This window comes from Hypanus sabinus, unplaced genomic scaffold (assembly GCF_030144855.1).
Source record: "Hypanus sabinus isolate sHypSab1 unplaced genomic scaffold, sHypSab1.hap1 scaffold_129, whole genome shotgun sequence".
Classification (NCBI taxonomy): Eukaryota; Metazoa; Chordata; class Chondrichthyes; order Myliobatiformes; family Dasyatidae; genus Hypanus; species Hypanus sabinus.
Genome location: NW_026779356.1, coordinates 562180 through 577133, shown reverse-complemented (window position 1 = coordinate 577133; position 14954 = coordinate 562180). Strand labels below are relative to the sequence as shown.

General features: G+C 41.6%; 1 protein-coding gene across 1 annotated transcript; it reads right to left on the bottom strand.

The window, feature by feature from the left end:
* Nucleotides 1-11368: 11368 nt before the first annotated feature.
* LOC132386762 (muscarinic acetylcholine receptor M2-like) lies at nt 11369-12769 on the bottom strand. Its single transcript, XM_059959096.1, has one exon. The coding sequence runs from the start codon at nt 12767-12769 to the stop codon at nt 11369-11371; it is 1401 nt and encodes a 466-aa protein (XP_059815079.1).
* Between the last annotated feature and the right edge of the window lie 2185 nt (nt 12770-14954).

The window sequence follows — 14954 nt, the reverse complement described above, 5'->3', positions numbered from 1 at the left end:
CGATAACTTGGGTCTACTGGCGCCAGTTCCGATCCAAGGAAGAGCCCTTCTCAGGAAACTTAACTCTGAGCTCTCCGACTACGATACTCCCCTACCAGTGGACAAGCAAATGGGAGGCTTGGAGAGATTCACTTCGAGATCTAAAACAGCTTCATTTCCGACGTTGGAACACTGCGGACGAATTGGCCCAGACAAATGGCGTAATCCTTAAAGGAACTCAAAGAGCAGCCATTGCAAATGGGTTTTCGGCCCTCAAGCTAATAAACCAATACCAAAGGACAACCCTTTGAGGAAACTCAACCCGATCCTGAAGTACGATCTTATTTGCATTGGAGGCAGTTTAATACACTCTCGCATTTCAGCTGAAGAAAAGAGCCCAGTAATCCTGCCCAAAGACAGTCACTTGTCCTTACTGCTTACTCGCCATCACCATGAACAGGTAAGGGATCAAGGCCGTCACCTGACGGAAGGAGCAATCCGGGCAGCGGGACTGTGGAACTTGGGAGGGAAAACAGTGATCAATTCGGTACTCCACAAATGTGTAACCTGCAGGAAACTGCGAGGGAAGATGTAAGTTCAACGTAAGGCGGACCTCCCACCAGAACGCCTTGAAGACTGCCCTCCTTTTACGCATGTGTGACTCGATGTATTTGGTCCCTGGACTATCACCAGTAGACGCAGTAGAGGAGGACAAGCAGAGAGCAAACGGTGGGCCATCATATTCAGCTGCACTAGTTCGAGAGCGGTACACATTGAAGGCATTGAATCTTTCGATACATCCAGCTGCATTAATGCTCTCAGGCGCTTCTTTGCACTTAGAGGCCCTGCAAAAAGTTAAGGTCTGATTGCGGCACGAACTTTGTTGGAGTGTGCAAGGAGCTCAGGATGGACAAAACGGTGCAAAGGTACCTCAGTCAGCAGGGAGGCAACTGAGAGTTCAACACACCACACGCCTCTCACATGGGAGGCGCATGGGAGCGGATGATTGGTATCGCCAGAACGATCCTTGATTCAGTGTTTCTGCAGCAACGCACCCGACTGACCCATGAAGTACTGTGCACACTAATGGCAGAGATCACAGCCATTATAAATGCACGATCACTCCGAGCTGTCTCTTCTGACCCTGAAAACCCCTTCATACTCTCGCCATCAATGCCCCTTACGCAGAAGACAGGAGCTCCACCTCCACCTGGGGTCTTCTACGATAAGGATTGTACACGAAGCAATGGAGACAGGCTCAGGCGCTCGCAAATCAGTTCTGGTCTCGTTGGAAATATGAATATCTACCTTTGTTGCAACAGAAACACACAGGAATCTTCAAGTTGGAGATTTAGTCCTGCTCATGGACAAGTAGACCGCCCGCAACTGCTTGCCAACGGCCAGAATCACCACCACTTTCCCTAGTAGGGATGAACATGTCAGGAAGGTTGATTTGAAAACTTCCGACCAAGTTGATGTGAAAACATGCCAAAGGCCAGTGGCAGAAGTCATTCTACTTCTACCTAAGAAATGATTTAGAGATTGAAGTTTGTATTCTGTTCGTAGTGACCTTACAAAGATCAGGCGGGGAGTGTGCTGCCCTTAAGGCATTCGTTTAGTTTATTATATTTTCGCTTTAGTAATTCGTTTGTAATCGTTTTCCAGTTAAAGTTAAGGTTGTTGAAAGTAAATTCGTTGTCTGTGATACATCGCGGCATACGATGATGTCACACCCGATTTTTTGGCGTCTTGAGTGAAAATACCGGTTTGGAGAAACGGGAAGGAGGGTGCTTCTGTCTGCAGGATCAATGCGGGAAAAGTTTTCATTCTACTCACTAGAAACATCATAGAAGCAACGCCGTAAGTTCATAAGATAATCGATATGTTGAAGTAAAAATGTTAGCACTGATTCTGTTAAAAGTAATGTCGGTTGATAAAGTGTATGTTCTTTGTTATTTAAAGGGTTGCGGATAGTTTGTGCTGAAGTGTATTTAAAGCCAGTCGATGCCGTAGGTAGATTCTGACTGTATATTGTAGTTTAATGTAATATAGTTTGTAGTTTTACTTTTACAAGTATTTATGATGTAAATGCTATGCCAAGAAGGAAACAAATTCTGTATATATTTTGTAATGTTTTATCAACAGTTTTCACCATACGTTAATGTGGAAGAGTGAACAGTAAACGGTTAATCTTACTGGGATCGCGCCTCATTTGACTTCGGTTTATACTTGGTGTCCCGTTCAGAGATTTTACCCCTGTGAGAGAACACTACACTCTTGATATATATTTTGTGCTGCGTGTTGTCACCGATTGTATATTTGCAAGAGTGCCCATTGTGCGAACAGCCGTGTTGCCATTTGGAACTGTGCTGCACGCTGCGCAATCTGAGCTCCTACATACATATGATTCGTTACGCCACGATTCAAAGAGAACGGAACAGTTGTAGGAGATGGTGACATGTCGCCTCACACGAAATTAGATGCACTCAGCGCCCATATCTCAATGCATTTTGACCCATAGCCAGAAGTCTACCCAGAATCATGAGGGATTAACAGTGAATGCAAGCAAAACTTTCACTCCACTGAAAAAAGAACAACAATACTGCTATTTCCTCCAATGCATGAAAAAAATCCTGATTGTAAAATAAAGGAACTGCATCCCAGTTTTAGCACTGCATGAGCACATGTGGTGTGTTACCCACTTAATATGTGCATGAGAATATTGCAAGGAATGTCTACTCATATCAACTACAATGCCACTTTTGGCCAATCTCATTTGCTGTACATAAGGCACTGTGGACTGTTCATATCACTTTGCTGGAAATAGGAATTTCTATCATGTTGAACTTCCATTGAATAACTTTCTCGTTTCACATGCTGTTGTTTCTAAATTCTGTTGCACAGTAATGCAACGATTAGCACTAATTAATATAAATAACTATACATCATGTGCAACACACGCACATCAGTCTTTTTGTTCCGTATAAATATATGTCTATGTTCTTGTTCTTAACACTCATAAATATTGTATATGCAGATTTATGTCAGTCTCATAGTTAGTGCACAAGACAGTGACCAATTATTAAGAAAACTGCAGGCATATAATGTGAATTCACATATTTATCATTATTATTTTGCTAATCCTACATTTGATTTTTTTCCTATCAATAACTACGATGTCATGAATAATTTGTTTCATTTTCTGGATTCTAGTAATTTGTCATTGATGCATCATTTATTAAATAAAACTTCCTCAATACAATTATGTTCTCTGTGCATCCAATGAGATAATTTACTGAAAAGCACAAGTGTGCGTCAATGCAACCGATCATTGTTATTAACAACGTTCCTTCGCTTTGCAAACTGTAAGGGAAGATTTTATTTTTACCAAGTAATGAAAAACCAAGTGGCGAATAATTATTTAGAACGTGTAACTGAAAAATCTTCAGTTGAATATACTGTATAATCTATCTTTCTCAACATTTCAATGCAGATTTGAAACTCACCCATTTCCTTTAGTTGGTTACTAGTTCCTGGATTTATGTCAGCATTTCAGTTTGCCATTAGATCCATTCCTGCTCATTGAATTATTGTTCAATTATGTACATCACCATGCTGACAAAGCAGGTTTGCCTGATAGATCTAACACTGCCAAATACGATCACTAGTCAAGGGCTGCATCGCTGTGATGCATCTGCGTCTCCTAACCAGAAAATAGTGTAATTTTCATACCACAGTGCCAAGATCTATCCTGTAGACTTTGTCTCATTCATGGATTCACAATGTAAGGCAGTCATTTCAAATAATGATACTTGAATGAAGTGAGAAGTCAGTACATTTTCTTTGCATGCATATTGAGGGTATTAACGAACACATTTGTCAAACGACGTTAATAGAAATCAGAGAGTCATCAGCGAGCATGATAGTGTTACCCAAAAAGATGAGCGTGATACATGTCAGTTTTACATTCCTTTCATTCAATCACAAAGATGGGAAACTGAAGGACGACAACGATGTGAAATGTAAGATGCGATCGGCACCCTATTGTCCCAGGGAATTTTAATAGTAAGATATTGTTATTGATTAACTGGCACTGACCTGAGGAAAGACATTTCCACTTGACACTTACTTGAATGAAAGAAGCACTCTGCAAATGACCTTGTCTAAGAGCAAGGCAGTATTCATAGAGGTATCAATAATTACATACATGAAGAGTGTGCTGATCAGTTGCATTGAGAAGTTTGTAACATCTAATTCAGCATAACGTCCAGCGTTCAAAATCAGGGGTAATCAAGCTAGAGAATTTCTAAAAAGCATAATAGCTCAAAAGATATTTTGTTTTCGATATTTTAAAACAAGACATGATCAACAAATTACTGTGGTATTCTCTATTTATTCGACCATAAATCTGAGCTGTAAATCTTAACACAGTATATTGAGTAAGGATACAGTGAAGTAACTGCAAACAAAACAGATTTCCTCTCTTAATATTTATTGAAGAAGACAAATTAAGTGTGTAGTTTTCAAGGTAGATTATTTTTCTGGAATCCATTTATTAAAATAATAACAAATGAATTATCTTATTTTGCATGTAGCATCTCTTCCTGAGGTTTAGTAAATGGTGCTCAAGTGTATGTGGGAATTAAAATTCCATACAGATGCAGCATGACAAAAGTACAATCCCTTCACTGCCAACTGAACACAATAAATCTTTTTATATTTGTTTGGAGCAGGTGGCAGGTTTTGGAGAGAACATATTTCTAGATTCACAGATACCTGATTCACTGTTTCTTATTGATGTTTAGGTGGATGAAATGCTTCTGAATATTCCTTGCAGTTATCAAAGCCCTTTAGTGTTCTTTCCTTCCTCTCTCTCTTTGAGTTGCTTGCCCTCTTTCTCCAAGCCCTCACCTCATTCTTCATCACAAAAGAAGAATGATTCCGAATCCCCTTCATATCTGGGATGAACTGGTTTCTGCAGAAACAAAAGACAATACACAGGCACACCAATCTCGGTGCACTAGCCCAAGTCGAGGAAATAAAGAAACAAACAAGCCCTGAGACACCCTATTCACAGCAAGCAGAAATCAATCAACAGCTTCGAGACTCCTCAGGACCCACTTTCCTTTTCAAAACTGGACAGCTATTTCAGAATATCCTGACGTGCAATGGGAATAAAATCTTTCATTCCTTTAGACACCGATACAAAGGTATCGTCATTGTGATAAGTGTCTATACAGTGCAGTGATGCATTCCTAAATATCCCAAGACACTTGCACTGATAACACTACACCTTCTAGCACAGCAGGCTATCTTGAAATACTCATAAATGTTTTGAAGAATCCAGCTTAGTTGAGAATACGCTGAGAGATTTGATTTTTTTCTAATTACTGAACTGGAAATCCACAAAAGTTTGGTTGTGTCTAATGTTTACTCTTGGGCAGTGTACAGGGAATGATGTGCCAAACCACGAAGCTTTTGTCTTCCGCAGGCACCAGTTTCACCCAGATAAGGGGGGGGGGGGTGGGCTTGGATTAGCAGGTATTCTTTCTCTATGCCGAATGAGCAGAGAGCATAGAGAAAAGAACAAGCTGTTTGATGAGAGAGGAAGCTGCGGGAGACAGTGCGGGAAGTCTCTTTGAAGAAGGGCTCTTATATGCAAAGTATTCAGGAACAATTCTCTGAAAATCAGTAAAAGAACCATCTGCCAGTCATTGGTGGCTCAGTAAAGATGCTCTCACTCAAATCTGTCACATTCTGCAGCCTTAATTAGAAGCTCAAACCAGAAGAGGCAATGCACTGGCTGTCACCTGCTTAGCTGAGAGTTTCCAATGCCAGAGAAGCAAGAATGAAAACTATGAATAGCTTTGTGCAAGCTTCTTCACTATGCAGCGTGATCAGTCCACAACTCTGCAGATGTCAGATTAAAGTTCTAGATGCCAATCGGGCATCCAGAAACCCCTTGTGTAATGGGATCCGTCTATGGCATGTGAAAGGCTGGGAAACCCTGATATTCGTGTAACTTGACCAAGAGGAATAAACTCTCTCTTGGTGACCAGACAGTTCACAACTACATAATGGTGCCTGGAGCTTTTGAGATGGCTAGTGGCTGTACATAATGTTCTGATGCAGTCTGCAGCTGAACCACCAGAACTAACCAAAAATCAGTTATGGGAGTTCAAGTGTTAATGCCTACAACATAGTCTGCAACACAGGGATTGCTGCACACACAAATGCCACATTGCGACCAGACAAAACTGTAAACGAGCAAGCAACTGTTGAGTTGCAACAAAGATTCTACTGCCCACACCAGCCAGAAGAAGCTCTCCAATACACAGCAGTAGCAAACAGGGAAAAGTTGAAGGGGAACACGAGGGGAAACTTTTTATCACTCAGAAAGTTCTTTGAGTGGGAAAGGAGCTACCAGCTCAAGGGGTACATGAAAGCTCAATTTGAATATTTAAGAGAAGTTTGGATGGGTTCCTGGATGGTAGAGGTATGGAGGGCTATGGTCCTGGTGCAGGTCGATGGGAGTAGGAAGTTTAAATTGTGCGGTCCCCCCTCGATGGGCTGAATGGTCTGTTTCTATGTCTCGAATTCTGCTGTGTGTCTCACAGTCTTCCCTTTCCAGGGGTTCTGCATTTGTTAACCAGTTCCGTGTCAAGCAGCTAGACGCTAAGAGAAAGTTGTGGTGAGGGTTGTGGTTCAGAAGCAGAAGGGGAACAAGAAGAAAGAGAAAAAGAAGCAGCATGCTTGGCCAGGTTGAGTGCTCATCCATTTCAGTACCAATTCGTTCAACTGCAGTAGTAAAACACATCCTCATTCACTATTCTACAAAAACGTGTTTAGCTGCAACATGAAATACAAACCAATACAAACTAAATATTCCAAACCGGTTTTATCAATCCAATCTTGGCAAGTGGAATAAGAACACTTTTTTACCCTTATTGTCTTTACCTATGTGGATGGCGACAGAATCGCTCCAGTGGTCAGCTGGGGCAGACAGAGGCTAACAGCACAAGTCCGTCACCATAAAAATCTAACTTACTTATCCAAAGATAGGTAAGAAGGTAGAAAACAAAATTTCCTTGACAGAAGTCGTCTTAAGTAAATAATACTGACGCACATAAGTGGAGACGAAATAGAGTTTGTGAGGAAGGAAATACAGTTGTCTGCTGATGGAGACACCTCCCTCTTCCTTATTAGGAAGAGAGAAAACCTGCGATATGTCGAAGTCTGGCTGAAACTTGAAGTCTTTGGGGTAACTGCAAGTCTGTGTCTTTGCTATTGTTTTGCTCACACTTGACTGCTTGGTGGCGACGCAAATTATTTTTTTTTGTCGTTGGGGGAGGGGGGATTATTGCTTGCAACTGCTTATGCACGGGAGGGGGACTTTGGTCTTCTCGTGTTTAACTGTCGTTTATTCTCTGGGGCACTTTTTTGTTTTGGTGGATTTTTCCTAACAAAGCATTTCAGGATGTATATTGCATGCATTCCTCTGACATTAAATTAGACCTTTGAAACTTTGATGGAATTATTGAAGAAAGTTGGGAGCAGATTCATGCAGAGCAAAATCAACGGTAGTACTGGCTGGGCTGAATGTAAGGAACTTTAGTGAAGGAGACTGCAAATGGCTTTGGTGTGCAATTGTCGGTCTATAAGGCTGTCTCTGAGCTGTACCCTCCCTTCAAGATTGGCATCATTTCTGATGAGAAGGGCCCCTGATTATCCTGTGAGGCTTGGATATCCCTTCTTATAATGACAAGACAACTGGCAGAATGAAAATGGTGGGATAATGAATGCAGTCTTTACTGCACAATGCCACTGCTGCTCCCTCCACATGACAGTCCAGCTACCCTAGCCCTGTGAACGAGACGAGATTGCTATATTGCTACAACATCCTGTCATTGCTTTCGAACATTATTATTCTCACCATGTTGGCCACATCCTGAGTTTAGACAGTGAAAATCTGAGCTTTCACATCACACACATACACTTGGTTGGCGTTTGCCTCTGCTGCATCAGGATTTGAGATATGAGTTGCAAGGCACTGGGTCATCAACCCAAAATGAAATTATTCAGCACTTCTATGAATCAGTGGATGGGCTCCAATCTCTTTGCAAGGTTAATGTGCATTCCTCTATGCTCTTTGACATTGCTCACATGTTTTCTGGAATCAGGAATTTCACTCGTCTAACATTCTTAACAGTGAAAGTCATTACTTAAATCCACTTTTCTCGAAACTTACTGTGACCTACTGAATGAATCGTACATCCGCAGCCCAAGGCGCAGGCCGCTTGCCCAGAGTTACTCCACATGCAAAGGTACACCGCTGACCCCATTTCTAAACAATGCACTCGATTTTATTACTGACTGAGTGAGTCGGTGCCATCATTTAAATTCCTTTCCATCACCACTTTACTAGAGTGTGATTCTTGGACAGCTGAAATGGACTAACTGAAAGAAGAGATATGAGAGATTTGAAAGTGGGAGGGGAGGAGACATCCGACATGATAGGAGAAGACAGGATGGGGAGGGGATAAAGCTCAGAGCTGGAAAGTTGATTGGCAAAAGGGATACCAGGCTGTAAAAGGGAGAGGTACAGGAGATGAGAGGCTGGAAAAAAAGAAAGGGGCAGTGGAGCCCTGGAGAGAGATGGAAAGCAGGCAAGGAGTATTGTTTGAGGGACAGAGAGAGAGAAATGAGATAGTGAAAGAAAAAAAGGGGAAATAAATAAATGAATATACAAACAAATAAATGAATAAATAGATAGACAGATAAATAGAGAGATAGATAGATAGATAGATAGATAGATAGATAGATAGATAGATAGATAGATAGATAGATAGATAGATAGATAGATAGATAGATAGATAGATAGATAGATAGATAGATAGATAGATAGATAGATAGATAGATAGATAGATAGATAGATAGATAGATAGATAGATAGATAGATAGATAGATAGATAGAGAGAGAGATAATTAAGCGGATAGATAGATAAACGAATGAATGAATAAGGGATGGAGTAAGAAGGGGAGGAGGGGCATTAACGATGTTAGAGAAATCAATCTTCATGCCATCAAGTTGGAGGCTACCCTGATGGAATATAAGGTGTTATTCCTCCAACCTGAGTGTTGTCTCATCTTGACAGTAGACGATGCGTGGATAGACATATCAGAATGGGAATGGGACGTGGAATTAAAAGCTATGGCCACTGGGAGATCCTGCTTCCTCTGGCGGACAGAGCGTCGGCGTTCAGTGAAACGGTCTCCCAGTCTGCGTCGGTTCTCGGCAATATATAGAAGGCCGCACTGGGAGCACCCCACCACCAAGTACATCTTCCGCAACCCCCCCCCACCAAGTTTCTGTTTTCCGCAGAGATCCCTCCCCATGCGATTCCCTTGTCCATTCATACACCCTATCAATTCCCACAGATCTCCCTCCCTGCACTTATCATTGTAAGCGGAACAAGTGCTACACCTGCTCTTATACCTCCTCCATCGCAATCATTCATCCGCAGACAGTCCTTCCAGGTGAGGCGAAAATTCATCTGTGAGTCGACCTGTGTGGCAAAATGCGTCCGGTGCTCCCGATGCGGCCGCTGCCTGTTCTCGTGCTTTTCCTTGTGTCTCTTCCTGTCCTTTGCCTCGCACAGCCGAGGAGTATCTCACCCAGCTCGGTGCTGAAGGTCCCTCGTCCTGTGTTGGAGTCCCTTGTCCCGTCCATGTGCCTCTTCCTGTCCTTATACATCGCGCAACCCAGGGCAACATGCCCCAGCCCGGTGCTGGAGTTCCTCCGCCCAGTCCTGGAGTCTCACGTCCAGTCCGTTAAGCACGCCACGACCTGAGGCCGCGTCTTGTCCTCGCCTAGATCCGGGGCCCAAGCCCGAGTCAAGACCCAGGATTCGGGTGCATGTCCAGTCTCGGGCTCGGAGCCCTAGCCCAGGCTACAAGTTCCAAGTTCCACGTCCGGGTCCCTTGTTCCTAGTCCAAGTCCTAGAGCAGGCCCAAAATCCTAGTCTCGTCCAGGGCCTGTGTTAATATCCAGCGTCATGTATTCCTGTCTTCCCTTGCTTTCTTGACACACCTAGCTCTGTTCCTAGTCCCTCAGTGGCTGTGCCTTTCATTTAGGTCCGCCACCAACGCCCCCCCCCTATACCAAGTGATTAAGATTCGAAGCAACCTATCAGAACTACTAACTAAAAGGTAATGTAGTGGGTATCCATTAGAAGCACAAAGTTATTAAAAGTACAACATACAATTTTTGATACTGAGTAATGTTATAGAAATGAACATACCCCTTAAATGTGCCTATGTTTAATTTTATAATTCTGTCTTATGGCATTTATTGGAGCAATGGTTAATTGGAGCAGCCGCTTTTTTTGGACAATAAATGAAAAACAAATCAAAAGTAAATGAATTTCTCTGTTTATTTGGGAAAATATGCCACTTATTTGGGCAGGAATCTGTTGCCAAACAGGTCCTAACTAGCGTCAGTCACATGCAAGTATGCGGCCATTATACACTACGCCGTAATTAAAGCAACCATTTTAAGTGGCTTCACTTGTGTGTTCGTATTCAAAAAGCAGTGATTATTGTCTTTGATCGTAGGCAAATGATAAACAGTAAGACAATTTGGAACTGTTTTGCTCACTGCGGTTTCAAGCATTCAGGCTTGCGGATGCCAGAGACGGCTGGGGAGAAGTTAAACGATTTCAAATCTTCATCTTGTTCGGTACTATGATTAGTTTAAAAGTATCAGCAATCATCTGGAATGTTACAATTAAAATAAGGATTTGGAGGTTCCAATCATCGATAGCACTGTTTGAAAGCTGTCCACAATCTGCACTTGGTGTCTCTGATGATTTTCCTTATTTACAGTCAATCAAAAGAACACGTCAGTGTACAATTAGTGATCTCCACCATAATAATTAGGAACTAATACAGTTTTATATACCGTAGTGATTTTTGTTGTGTTCTAATTTATTCAGTATTTCCTCTGAATACATAGTTTGTTACTTATTCAAAAGGTAGTTTGTCTATTTCCGTGAAGCTTTGGCGCATTAGTGCAGCCGTTTAATCGGGCCAAAATGTACAATTCCCAGTGTGCCCCAATTAACTGGAACGCACTATACTTGAAACTTGGGCAGATTCATTTACGATTTCACACAGAAACTTTATAATAAACAGAACACTCGTCAATTAAACAAAAATTAGATATTCTTTGGACATAACTCAAGTGTGCTTTCACCATATTACATATAATGACTAATTGAGCCATACCTTGGCGTGCTGAAAATTTTACTTACATACATTTGTGATAAACATTTTGAATGTCATCTATAAGATGTGTAAAATGTTCATGGAGATGAGCTTGCTGTTGATTTTATCTTGTTGCACCAATGTTTTTATATTGACAGAAGAGAAGATGTTTGAAGGTTTTCTTGAAGGTAGCATTGCATAGTGCATAGCAGGCTGGGTTGAGAGTACTGTTGATGTAACAGAGCCAGTATCCAATAGTCCATAAAGTGTTAGGAACGCAGACTGAACATAACGTGTTAATGAGTACCATGACACTGTATGGGGTCCAGGTAATGATACATGCCAGCAGAATAGCCAAGATGGTCCTGGTCACCTTATTCTCCCGGGTTGCAGCTCCCTTCTTTTTCTCAGCAGGGGTCTTTGTCATTTTAATGATGTTGTGGGCTGCGGTAAGCTCTCTGGCTTTACCATTCTTGGTGCTGTTTTCTGACACCACTTCAACTGTGGTAGCACAGTAGTCACTCTTTTGGGATTTCGTGATGACCTTTATGCTGGAGCTGCCGTTGCTAAAATGTCTTTGTGTGGTGGAGACATTTGTGCTCTCATCAATCTTTCCTTCCTCCTTCTGGATGGAAGGGACGACACTGAGGGAAGTCGAGGGATTTGAGACCACCTTTTCCTCTACTTGGCCGCAATGATCCGTCATTACTTCACCAGCTGCCTTGCCATTTTGTACTTTGACATTCTGCAACCCTTCAGGTGCACTTGAAATGTTGTTATTCGGTTTCATTGTTTTGCCTCGCACTGGACTGGTAGAAATGGTGCCTTTGTTTGACTCTGTCTCCTTCTTATCCTTCTTGATCCGACTCTTGCTAGCACGGGATATGTGCACATACAAAATAGTCATGGTAATAACCGGTAGATAGAAGGATGCTATTCCAGTGCCAAAAGTGGCAACTGGATTTGAGAAGAATTGTACATGACACTCACCCTCTTCAACTGTCCGCCCACCTACAATGAACTGCCAGAAGAGAATGGCAGGGCCCCACAGGATAAATGACAGCACCCAAGCAGCTGCAATCATCATCCGTGCCATCTTGGTGGTTCTCTTCACAGGGTAGCTGAGAGGCTTTGTCACACAGAAGTATCGGTCAAAGCTGATGATAAGAAGGTTCATGACAGATGCATAACTAACAACATAATCTAAAGCCAGCCATAAATCACACACCACTGGGCCCATGGGCCAGTAGCCAAAGACGATGTAAATGGTGTAAAGGTTCATGGAGAACACACCAACAATCAAATCAGCAGAGGCTAAGCTGAAAATAAAATAGTTGTTAATTGTTTGTAGCTGTCTATTCACTTTGATAGAAAGCATAACCAGAATGTTTCCGATAATGGTCACCAGACTCAAAGATAATGTTACAATCACAATGAAGATTACTTCAACTGTTTTGTAAGCGCTCCCTCTTTCAATGTATGTTCGGTTGCTGAGAGATGAATTTGTCTGCGTTAAATTAGACATCCTTTCCCTCTGAGTTAGCATTGAAGCGGCCTAAACGTAGAAAATAGTAGAAAAAGGAGAAATATTAGCAAACAAGCAATAAATGATTTCTAATTGAAGTCTCACCAGCAAGAACACAGAAGACCATTTGCTGAAAAAAAACTTCAAGATTATTGCTGAGGGACTTACTTATAAACAGGAATCACAGAGATCATTTTTTGTACGTACAATTAATTATGAATTAATAGTTAATTGCTAGTACCTATACGAATGAAGATGATGCCCGACATTGTAAACATGTTTTCATTAGATTGGTCCACCTTTAGGCACTTAAAATGATGGAAAACCTCTGATCCCATTGTTCCCTTATGTGCACGTACCTTCAAAGCAAAAACTATATGAATAATAGAAATCCCAGAAAGGACGCAAGAAAAACAGATGCACAAGATCATCCATCTCCTATAGCGTGAACAGCCATCCAATCTCATAAACTTGCAGTCAAAAGTTGCAATGAAGCAAAGTACCGGAAGGAGAGAAGAATCTGGGATTGAGTTACGTCAGATCAACAGCATGTGTTTCAAAACATAATGCTAAGGAACCATGTTATTGGTGGTTTAACATTGTTGATTTCCCCTAGTTATGAAACCCATGAGAAAGCTAAAAAACGGTGGTCTAATATTCTTGAAACTAATAGTCTAAGAGGGGAAGTTATGACTTGTAGAAAAATGATAGTTGATACCTGAAGCTAAGGGGCACCAATATCCTTGTGGGCAGGTTTGCTGGAGATGTGGAGGATAGTTTAAACTAATTAGGCAGGGAGGATGGGACCTGGAATTTTAGGTCTGAAGACGGGGCAGTTGGTAAACAAGTAAATGCAGTGTGTAGTGAGACTGTGAGGAAGGACAGGCAGGTGATAGGGCAAAGTTGCAGTCACTGGGATGAGTTGAAGTCTAACATGGTGGCAAAGTCGAAGAGGTTAAAGAATGTATGTCTGAAGGTGTCATATTTGAAAGCTCACTGTACAGTATGTGGTTGAGGTTAGAGTTTGCAGATATGACATCACTGAATCGTTGCTGAAAGAAAATCATAGTTGGGAGATTAACGTCAAAAGACAGATTGTATAGAAAGGACAGGCAGGTTGGTAAAGGGGATGGAATGGCTTTGTTAGTAAAGAATTGAATCAGATCCTTAGAAATAGGAAAAAATTGAATTAAAAGATGGAGAATTCTTGTGAGTAATGGAGAAACTGCAAGGGTAAAAAAAGACCCTGATGGGGGTTATATCCAGGTCTTCCAACAGTGGCCTAAAGGTGGGGTACAACTTACAACAGGAGACAGAAGAGGCGTGTAAATTTGCAAATATTACAATAGTCGTGGGTTTTTTCAATATTCAGGTTGATTGAGAAATTCAAGTTGGTGCCGAAGCCCAAGAGATGGAATGTGTAGAAAGCGTACACGTTGGGTTTCTGAAAAACCGCTTGTGGTTGAGGCCACCAGGCGAAAGGCAATTTTGGACTGAGTGCAGTGTTATGAACCAGATTTCATTGGAGTGATTAAGGTAAAGGAACCCTTACGTGTCAGGCATCATAATATGATAAATTCACTCTGCAGTTTGGGAGGGAGAAAATAAAGTCCGATATATTAGTATTTTAGTGGAAAAAAAGGAACACTGTAACAGAAGCATGAGAGAGGAGCTGGCCAAATTTAATTGGAAGGGGCAGTTCCAGGGATTACAGCAGAACAGCAATGGTTGGTGTATCTGAGAGCAATTCAGAAGGCGCCGGATAGATACATCCTCTAAAGGGATTCTAAAGTATTCTAAAGGGAGTATTAGGTAACAGTGGCTGACAACCGAAGTCAAAAACTGCGTAGAGGGAAGAAAAGAGAACCAATAATATAGTAAAAATTGTGGGAAGTTAGAGGATTGTGATGTATTTAAAAAGCTAACAATAATTTATAAAGAGAGATCTGAACATAAGAGCCAATAATATGATGATACCAAAACAATTATTTCAAAAATATAAAAAGTAAAGGAGAGACGAGAGTGGATATCGGACCACTGGAAAATGATGCTGGCGAGATAGTAATGGGGGAACAGAAATGGCAGACAAACTTAATACATATTTTCTGCATGTACTCACTGTGAAAGAGACTAGGAGTTTGTCAAAAATCCAAAAGTATCGGAGGCAGAATTAAGTGCTGTTGCT

Coding starts and splice junctions, on each gene's coding strand:
- LOC132386762 (XM_059959096.1), bottom strand. CDS start 12,769: ATGTCTAATTTAACGCAGACAAATTCATCTCTCAGCAACCGAACATAC.